This window comes from Alnus glutinosa, chromosome 10, assembly GCF_958979055.1.
Source record: "Alnus glutinosa chromosome 10, dhAlnGlut1.1, whole genome shotgun sequence".
Classification (NCBI taxonomy): Eukaryota; Viridiplantae; Streptophyta; class Magnoliopsida; order Fagales; family Betulaceae; genus Alnus; species Alnus glutinosa.
Window position 1 is genome coordinate 8,581,270 of NC_084895.1, and position 10,092 is coordinate 8,591,361.

The 10,092-nt window shown below is 34.7% G+C and overlaps 2 protein-coding genes across 2 annotated transcripts; one reads left to right on the top strand and one right to left on the bottom strand.

Annotated features, from left to right (window-relative positions):
- Positions 1 to 1,888: 1,888 nt before the first annotated feature.
- LOC133878989 (F-box/kelch-repeat protein At3g24760-like) lies at positions 1,889 to 3,906 on the bottom strand. Its single transcript, XM_062317544.1, has 3 exons — positions 3,868 to 3,906; positions 3,343 to 3,670; positions 1,889 to 2,350 (listed from the first exon to the last, which is right to left on the bottom strand). The coding sequence occupies exons 1-3, from the start codon at positions 3,904 to 3,906 to the stop codon at positions 2,094 to 2,096; spliced, it is 624 nt and encodes a 207-aa protein (XP_062173528.1). The 3' UTR covers positions 1,889 to 2,093.
- Positions 3,907 to 6,681: 2,775 nt separating this feature from the next.
- On the top strand, positions 6,682 to 7,743 carry LOC133880242 (cysteine-rich repeat secretory protein 55). The gene has a single exon (XM_062319155.1). The coding sequence runs from the start codon at positions 6,714 to 6,716 to the stop codon at positions 7,482 to 7,484; it is 771 nt and encodes a 256-aa protein (XP_062175139.1). The 5' UTR covers positions 6,682 to 6,713; the 3' UTR covers positions 7,485 to 7,743.
- Positions 7,744 to 10,092: the final 2,349 nt, after the last annotated feature.

The following is a 10,092-nucleotide window of genomic DNA, read 5'->3' on the forward strand; positions in this document are numbered from 1 at the left end:
CAACTAAGATTATTCCCAATAACTATAAATGAGAATTTCCATATAAGCCCCTAGCTGTGGATTTCTTTTTATTTTTATTTTTATTGCAACACGTCACGACTGATTGTAAGATCACTTCCATGGTCTCAAAATATCTTAGGCTTGTTTGGCCAAATGATCATGCTCACAAGTTAACTAAAAATAGACGATTGTATCCAATTTCACTACAAGCATTCCCTTTTGTTTTTTTGCTTTATTAAACCTTCCTCTTGATAATGAAATGGCTTGCTTCCTCTGTTGTTTTCTAGTTCTATCTTACTCTCGTGAAAAAATAAATAAAAAGAAAAATTATGCCCCCAGTAAGAGCCAAGACGGTAGCGTCCAGTCAAAATCAACGACGGCCGCATATCCAGTCAAATATTTACAAAGAGAGCACTAAATGCCAACCAATCATAGAGATTGACATCGATCATGCACCCCACCTTGCCAAATATCAATCCCTTCATTCTTTGGTGAGTGCCGATCGAGTGGTACACACGGCAAACAAGACACCAATCACGGACGATAATTCTCCGCAATTAAGTAGTCTAAGAAAGAGGCGAGAGGGTCCACTTGCTCTAGATAGATCTAGAGACCGCAGTTTTAACTGCGTTAAGAAATTTAAAAAATATTTTTAATGAAAAAATTAGAGATTTTAAATTTTTTTATTGAGAAATGGATATTAAGATGATGTGTAACTTATTCATTGAGATAATAAAAAAATTTAATAAAAAAAAATATTACGGGTACTAATGAATAAGCTACACATTATCTGAGTATATACTCATCTCTTAGTAAAAGATTTATGACCTCTAATATTTCTCATTTTTAATATATAAAGAATTGTACCAAATAAAAATGAGTTTGTTTAGCAAACCAATCTTTTAGTCTGAAAAAAGTAAAAAATTGCATTTTGAGAATGCTTGAAAATTTTAAAAAAAACAAAAACTCTATTTCTTAGGATCCGTTTGGGTTTGCGATTTCAAAAAGTGCAATTTAAAATAATGATTTTAAAATGTGCGATTCGAAAATAGTGATTTTTAAAAACGCAGTTAAGCGTTTGGCAAAATCGCAGTTTAGCCTTTAAAATCGCGAATTTACCTTTAAAATTCTGCGTTTTCAAAAAAGCACTATCTTATCTGCGATTTGGTTTAAAATTGCATTTTCTGCATTTTCAAATCGCAATTTTTAAAAACGCAGTTCCCAAATAATCTATGTTCTGCGATTTCGTTTAAAATTGCACTTATTGCCTATGAAATCGCAATCCCAAACGCACCCTTAATGCAATCCAAAATAAGCACTTATAATGTTGAGTCTACCTGTTCAGAATAAATAGACCCAACAACCCTTCTCTCTGGGTCTACCCAGATTTAAAAAGATTCAAACAACTTAATTTTAGAAGACGTTAATCCCGAACTTTATTCTTTTATATATTTTTTATTTTGTAAATCTATCATTGAATCTGTAAAATTTACATGTAGTTTCATCAATTTAATGATAGATTTATATATGTTTATATAAAATGGATAAAAAATGTGTCAGAAAATAAAATAAAACATTTGTTTATTGTTTATATATTGTTCGATTAGAATTGTGATAGAGGTTGACTTTTATTTCCTTGATAAATCCTGAACAGAATATAAAAATGATGCTTTTTACATTGATATGCTTTGACTAAAACACTTATGTCTGAAAATTATTAAAAAAAGAAGAAGGTAATCATGGCTATAAGTTTTCGTCACGAATTTATTTCTCTGTGCAACCAGTTACAGATTAGGCAGGGCTGCTGCTATATATAGATATTAGAGGCTCGAGAAAGTACATGTCTAGTGTCTTTTAAAATTAAGGATTTTATTAGAGAATACCTACAATAAAAATGGGCAGTTAAATTTTCATTTTACAACATCTAATTATAAACTCAAAAAACAAAAAAATAAAAATAAAAATACAATAAAAATAATATAAACATGAAAACACTCAATTCCTTACTCATTTCTGTTCTTTCTAATCTCTGCCGGACACACCTCTCCATTAGAAGCTTTCGCTAGAATCATGGAGCCGGCCACCGTCAGAATTCACCCAAATCTGAGATATCTTTTATGGTAACCCAACCCAACACATTTCAGGCTTGCAAATTTATCATCCTCGTCGCTATCAAACAAGCTGTAAAGCAAATCCTGAGGCATAATCGCAATCTTGCTGAACTCCATGGTTCTCTCATCGATCCTCCACAAATTAAACGATGGCCCAAGTGACGAATTACATATTCCAGCAAGAACAAGCCTGTCTTGGCACAAGATTAAGAAGGAGAAGATAACCCCAGTGTTATGGTCTACATCCCATGGCAAAAGAAGTCTTGTAATAGCAATACTCTTTTAATTTAAAATAAAAATGTATAATTTTATTAGGAGTTTAAGACTTGAATAGCTTAAAATAAGTTATCTTTATTGATAACATTAGAATTAGAATTAGATTATGATTTAAATCATTATTGATAACATTAGAGTGGTTTATTCTAGTTAGTCTTTTACTTTTACTATGCATTGTAAGTGTCTATTTAAAGACACCATAAGTTCATTAATAAAATTAAGCAAATCAAAAATTAATATTTTTCAGCTCTAGAGTTGATTTGGGAGGTGTTAGGGTTCCTCAAACTACCCTTATTCTATCCATTATGTGCTTGAGAAATTAAGCCCATAACAACTTGGTATAAGAGCCAGGTTGATTGTTTTCTACAACAATTTCTGATCCACAACATCCATGTCTGTCAGCGTCTCCCATGAAGAATTTACGACAGAGTTCCAACGGTGGTCAGCACAATTTTTCAAGCAATGGAGAGATGAAATTGCAGCATGTCGCCGCCAACTGGAAAAATGCTTCCAATCTTCACCAAACATTTCCAACGACCACAACCAATCCATTAATCCACATGATTCAACCACCCCAAAACTCATCAGTTTGGAAAATCTGACACTGCCTGCAACCCTAACACTTCCTAAATCAACTCTAGAGCTTAAAAATATTAATTTTTGCTTTGCTTAATTTTATTAATGAACTTATGGTGTCTTTAAATAGACACTTACAATGCATAGTAAAAGTAAAAGACTAACTAGAATAAACCACTTCTAATGTTATCAATAATGATAACATATTATTTGTAACATTTAAATCTATTTCTAATTTTAATTTTAATGTTATCAATAAAGATAACTTATTCTAAGCTATTCAAGTCTTAAACTCCTAATAAAATTTTACATTCTTATTTTAAATTAAAAGAGTATTGTTACTATAAGACTTCTTCTGCCATAGGATGTAGACCGTAACACCTAGGAGGCCTAAGCATCTGGACTAAGGTCCAAACACGTTTCTCCAAGTCAAAGGATGATATGAAACACGAATAAATCCAAAGCACATAAAATTTCCCTCCGAACAAAGCTGAGGACAACGATAACAAAGAGTTTCCGGATATGAAATCAGCAGGAAAAGGAGGACAGATTTCCCAGGAATTTAACTGGGGATCGTATATCTCGACGGCCAAACGATCCTTGATATCGAGGAGATTGTTGATGAACCTGACGCCACCGACAACAATGAATCTGGGTGCGTTGGGGTTGGCATAGAAGATGCCAAGAGATCTAGCCGTTTTTGGCGGCTCCACATTCCGGCATGAAAATAAAATAATGACTTCTAAATTACCAAGTGTGTGTTCGTGTGCAACAAAATATCTTAAATGTGGAAAATAAAAGAGACAAGATATTTGTTGACGAAGTAAAAACTCTGTGAAGAGAAAAACCACTTTGAGGCAGCCAAACTTAGGAAATCCACTATACCAAAGACAAAGCTAGTTACAAGACTCTCGTACTCACATTCCTTTGATACAGTAGCCATACCTTTAACTCTGACAGGAAGCTTATTATGAATGCTTCCTAACTAAGTCTCCTATTTGAAAGGGTCTTCAATGGAATCCTTTACTTTAGGGCCGACTCCTAAGATAGACTTCACACGAAACAAAAAGCACACATCGGCAACGACTAGAGAGCTAGCGGATCTTCAATTCTCCCTAAACACCCTCTCTAAGCACTATGAAATTCTATACTTAATTTTTGCAAATTACAAGCCTAGAGCCATCTATATATAGGCTTCAGAAATCCTAATGCTAGACAAATTTGGACTCTAGCTATAGAGCATCCGAACGGTAACTTACTCTTGTCCAGACGGTTTTCTGCGACCGCCTTTCCAGAATAGCGCAATTTTTCCCTAAACAGAACCATGTTTGGACAGCTTGGCCGAGTGTCCGGACGGTCTTCACTGTCACTCCTTTCCGCGTCTGTAAAGGAAACTCGGAATATTCTAAAACGCTAGGTAGCGTCCGGACGTGTTGCCATGTCGTCCAGACGTCTAGCAAAAACGTCCCAAAGTGTCGACTGAAATCCAACTCCGTGTCGGACTCGAAGTAGCTTGACCTAGCGTCCGGACAGTGTTGCTCGACTGTCCGGATTGCTGCAACGCTGAACCTTCTAGACACTGAGGGGATTCCGGACGCCTTCAAAGGCCTGTCCCGACGGTTGCATAGGAATCGACTGTTCTAACTTGGAAACTGCATAGAATCTTCATAGGCATCTTCTAGAAACCTGTGACTAGTCACATGGCTTGAAATAAACACTGTCCATATAACATGAAGACTCTAAAAAGAACCGATCATCCTGTTAAAAAGCAATCATTACATAAAGTGTTTTTGTTAACTAGAATGTTGCCAATATAAAATACTAACACGGCGCAGATTTGGCGGTGGCCGTCGGAGGAATCCAGCGGCAAGTGGGGCTGAGGATGTGGTGGTTTTTTAAAACCGGTTAAGCTCTTGAAAGGGAAAATATTTAGTACTTTCATGCTTAATGTATTATAGTCTTTTAGATGATGTGTCAACTCTTTATTGGATGCTGTAAAACATCACTTTTACAACCCATCCTTATAGAAAGTGACAGACGCATGTCACAAAACCTTTTGTTTGCACAATTTTTCTAAGTTTTATATCATTTTTTGTGTCGGTTCGAAGCCTTTTACATAGCCAATAAAAGCATTTAAAATTATTTCCTGGTCAATCAAAAAACTAAGAACTCCTGACTCATGTCAATTTTTTTTTTTTTAATTTATAGGAATATTTTTGTTTTATTCAAAAAATTTGAAGGGTATTTTTTTTATCTTTTGCAGAATAAAAGGTTCATTGCAATTTTTTAGTGGGATATATAATTGCATCATTAATCCTTATGATTGGCCTAAATTATAAATCACTCCCTTTGATATCAAAATGAATTCGGAGGTCTCTGCGGTTGGCTTAGTTTACAAAAATTGCTTTTCGAAGTTAAATTCCGTTAAATTTTTTGACAGATTCCGTTAAACATCACATCAGCGCCAACGGGCCACCCCAAATGCCACACCCTCGGAGGATCTGAACCAAGATGATGCAATGAATGCTCGATTTGTAACGTCGCGAGAAACTGTGCCGACGGCAACTTCTAGTCGTTGCGCCCATCGTTTCAGAACCGAAGATGGGGGTGTACCCCATGGATGTCGAACTGAGCGAAGCTCAGAGGATTTGAACTTCTTTTTCGAAAAGCATGCACGAGTTGTAACGTCGCCAGAATCTGCGCTGGTAACAGACTTCAGCTACTGGGCCAATTGGATCAGAAACGGAGATGTGGGAGTAACTCTTGGATGCCGATTTGAGCGAAGCACAAAGGATCTAAACCAAGATCCCAAGGCCAACGGGCCACCCCAAAGGTCACCCCCGGCCACTAGAAGTGGCTGCGCGACTACCCCAACCCACCTGTGCTATTTTTTTCTTTTAATTTTTTTAAAAAAATAAGTTTCATTTATTTATATTTTTAATAGATTTATATTTTTTTTATTAAGATTGACACGTGTCGTCATTTTATGTGCACTAATGTGATGTTTAACAGAATCAGTCAAAATTTTTAACCGAATTAACTATAGGGAGCGATTTGTAAATTAAGTCAATTACATGAATTTCTGAATTCATTTTGATACCAGAGATAGTCATTTGTAATTTAAGCAAACCTAAATGACTAATAGCATAATTATATCTTTTTTAGTAGTTCGAAGAAGGACATTTGATAGTAGTGCCTTTGATGATTGCCAACTTCTTCCCAGCATAATCATTATTTTTCTAATGCATCCAAAACATTCAACAAAATCATTGAGATGAAGCCAATACTTATGGCCTGTTTGTTAAGTAATTGTGTTGTGGAATATTTGTGTGTTGTATATTAAGAAGTGATTGATGTGATATAAAATTTGAGAATATTTTATAGAAAAGTGAAAATATTTTGTTTTGTAGTGAATTTTTTTATTTGAATAGTAATAAAATATGATTGATGTGGTATAAAAAGTGTAAAAAAGTTAGAATGTTTTTTATTTGATTTTTTTTTAGAAAAGTGAAAAGAAAAAGAGAGAAAGTTTAAAATGGTTCGCCAAACAAGCCCTTAGTATGACAACAAAAAAGTAGGGGCATTGACTTTCTAGAAACAACTTGTTAGTTTTCCACTCATTCAAGTGGCAGTGAGCAAACAAGTCAAGAATGTCTGCCGGGGTATCCCCACATCCACTTACAAATCCTAAAAACCTCAGCCTAATAAGAAGAAGCTAGTTTCACGTACGTGAGCTACAAACGAGAAAGTATGAATTCAATCTACAAAATTCTTCTCCTTCTTGCTCTATGCATTTGCCATGCACAATCTGCTGACCCTTTGGGGCAGTTCTGCAATACCGACACTAACATCACAAGTGGCAGCAAAATATCAGCAAATATTGACCACCTGTTATCTTCTTTGGTTTCCAGAACCGCCTCCAATGGCTTCACTGCTACTTCTTACGGTCAAGGGCAAGACCAAGTTTTTGGGCTGTCTCAATGTCGAGGAGACGTCGGCAGCACAGACTGCGCAAGCTGTATCCAAGATGCAGCAAAGCAGATCCGCCAACGCTGTCCAAACCAAGCAGATGCGAGAATTTGGTACGACTATTGCTTCCTACGTTACAACAATAAGAGCTTCGCTGGTCAAGTAGATACATCTTTTGGTATATTCTATTGGAACGTGGATAACGTAAGCGATCCTGACAATTTCAACAAATACCTTGGAGCCCTCATGGATGAAATCAAAAAACAAGCTGTTGAGCCGAAGAATGAAGGGCTTGGGAAAGGTGAGACCAAAGTTTCACAATTTGTTACACTTTACGCTCTGGTTCAATGCACAAGGGACCTTTCTCCGCTAGATTGTGCTCAGTGTTTGGCCATTGCTGTGGGCAATTTTGAAACCTTTTGCAACAACAGAAAGGGATGTCGAGTTCTATATAGCAGTTGTTATGTCCGGTATGAGCTTTATCCTTTTTTCTTTCCACTCGATTCAAACAGCAACATGGCTGATACTCGAATGGCCATAGTTTATCCATAACTACTTTCCCAAGCCCAACTGCACGTGAAGGCAATTAGAGGACACTGCTTTAAACGGCGATCTGGGGCCTCTATGTTAGAAATCTTAAATGTTTAAATATTTCTGCTTTTTTTTTTTTATTTTTTTTTTATTTTTTTTATTTTTTTTTAATGTGTGAGAATAAATTTTAAGGGCTTGATTTCTGGTCTTACTGGCCTTGTTTGTAGTTTATTGTTCTGTTTCTTGCTTTATTTTATTAGCTGTACTTTTCGAACAGGAAATAATAATAATAATAAAAAAAAAGTCTTAAGTAGACTCGGAAAGGAAAGAGATAGTGACACCCTCTTTGACTATGTACATTTTTTCTTAAATACAACCGGTGGCGGAGCCACTAAAGGGCTTGGGGGGCCTGGCGAAGGTTCTCCCCTAAAAAAGTTAAAAAAAATTAAAAAAAAAAAATTAAAAAATTAAAATTTTACCCCATATTTTGTTATTTTTTCTAATTTTAGCCTCCCAATTTTTTTATTTTTTTTATTTTCAATTTGACCCCTCAACTTGGGGTGCTGGCTCCGCCCCTGAATACAACTATATAAACGATAAACAATTTGGGTTTGACTAATATTTTCAGCAATCCCACACACCTGGAATTGAGGAAAACGCTTTCCGAAAAAGATTTTACGTTCAAACAAAGAAACCTTAAATTGTTGAAGTAAAATGACATTTCAATATTTGAAGTAAAATGACATTTCAATTATTGAACTAGTAAAATGACATTTCAATATTTGACACTAATGTTAACTTAGTCAAAACTGAAATTTAGACCGAAGATGAGTGGATTCCTTAAAAATGAAGGGTAAAATTATTCTTAAAAAAAAAAAAAAAAAAAAAGAAGTAAAATAACAATTTTATCCCTCTATTTTAATGAACCGGTTCATATCCACTTCAAATCCGGCTCAGTCAAAACTAGGCAAATGGTAATATGATTGTCAAGGCAATGCAATGATACTTATGTATCTGAGCACCAAAATACTCACAATCCAAAAGGAAGTTACTCTTGTATCTTAGCACCAAAATACCAATAAAGTAATAGAAACGTAATAATTAATTTTAATTTGAAAACTTTGAAATTATAACACCAAAAAAAAAAGGGGGGAAAGAAAAGAAAACCGCCATGTGCAGTAATTAATTAAATTTGCAGCCAGGACTGTAAACGACCCAGTCCGAGTTGAGTTTTGGCATTCCCAGACCGGCTTATTTTATTGCACGTCTAAATGAGTCTAGCTCAAGCTCAAGTCGGGCAGAGAAACCCTTGTTCGAACTTTGCTCGTTGGTTATATACCCTAGATCGGATTCAAGCTTGGGCTTGCTAAGAAATCAATTTCGAGATGAGCCAGACACTCAAACGGCTCGAATCGACTCGAGCTACACTCAAAATTTTTTGAATGTTGGATCTGAGCTCGAGCTCTAGCCCCGACTCGTTTAAGAAGCCTTTTGAGCCCTAATCGGGCAACTTAGCCCAATTAGGGCTTGTTTAATGTGATTTTATTTTAGTCGATTTTAAATTGTCATCAACAAAATTGGAAAAAAAAATAAAATAAACAAACAAAAAACTCTATTCTACATAACAGACTACATATGTGAAATAATAAATCTGATCAAACATATGATCTCGAGTTCTCAAGGATATACAAGTTGCAAGTTGATTCGAAGAAGGAAAACAAAAAAAGTAAAAAATAAAAAATATAAGAAAAGAAAAAAGGGAAATACAAATGAACAAAGAGATCAAATTTACATAAATGACCAAAATACAACTCAAATTACAATAGATTAACAGGTTGAGAAGAAAAGTGTGAACATAAAAAGTTAGAAACATTAATATGGGTTGCCACTTGCTAGATGCCACAATGCATTCGGTCAAAAAAAAATTTGTTAGCTATTTTTATTCCATTGCATGTTTAATCAAAGTTTTTTAACCTTCATAAACATATCAGTAGAGCTTTATCACTTAAGATTTATCTAAACAAATCAATTAAGATTAAGAGTTAAGACATATCTCATACCTGGCATTTGGTAATTAGCATTTAGCATGGTCCTTTTAGGGATTCTTTGAAACCAGAAAAGTGAAAACAATTCCGAGGATGGGGAGAATTAATGAATATAACTTGATCCAAATCGTATTCGGCTAAAATAGAAATAACAAAGTCCAACAAGCTGTATAAGTTTAACATGCACTAAATATGTCATCCAAGTCAAATTAACAAGTGATTAATTACATGCCCAAAAAAAAACCCTAAATGAGAGTCTGAGACTTTAAGTAAATTGTGACTATCAATCTATCATTAACAATGTGCATAGCTGACTTAGCAGTTAGCACTTAACACTTTACCAGCTAGAATAGAATGTTATAATACTTTTGAGTTTTGAATAAAAAATAAAAAATAAAAAAAAAATAAGAAAAGAAAGAAAGGCAAAAAAATGATGTAAAGCAAAGATAGATAAAGCCTTAATTTCCAGTGAGTGGGTACACTATCACAATGAAAACACAATAAATACACACACACACTGTCACACACTCTCATACAAATATGACTTTTATACATCATATGAAAACATAAAAACAAAATATGTA

Coding starts and splice junctions, on each gene's coding strand:
- LOC133878989 (XM_062317544.1), bottom strand. CDS start 3,906: ATGGCTACTGTATCAAAGGAATGTGAGTACGAGAGTCTT. Junction 3,671..3,867: donor AATGTGAGTACGAGAGTCTT/GTAACTAGCTTT, acceptor CGGAATGTGGAG/CCGCCAAAAACGGCTAGATC. Junction 2,351..3,342: donor GATGCTTAGGCCTCCTAGGT/GTTACGGTCTAC, acceptor CATGGGATGTAG/ACCATAACACTGGGGTTATC.
- LOC133880242 (XM_062319155.1), top strand. CDS start 6,714: ATGAATTCAATCTACAAAATTCTTCTCCTTCTTGCTCTATGCATTTGC.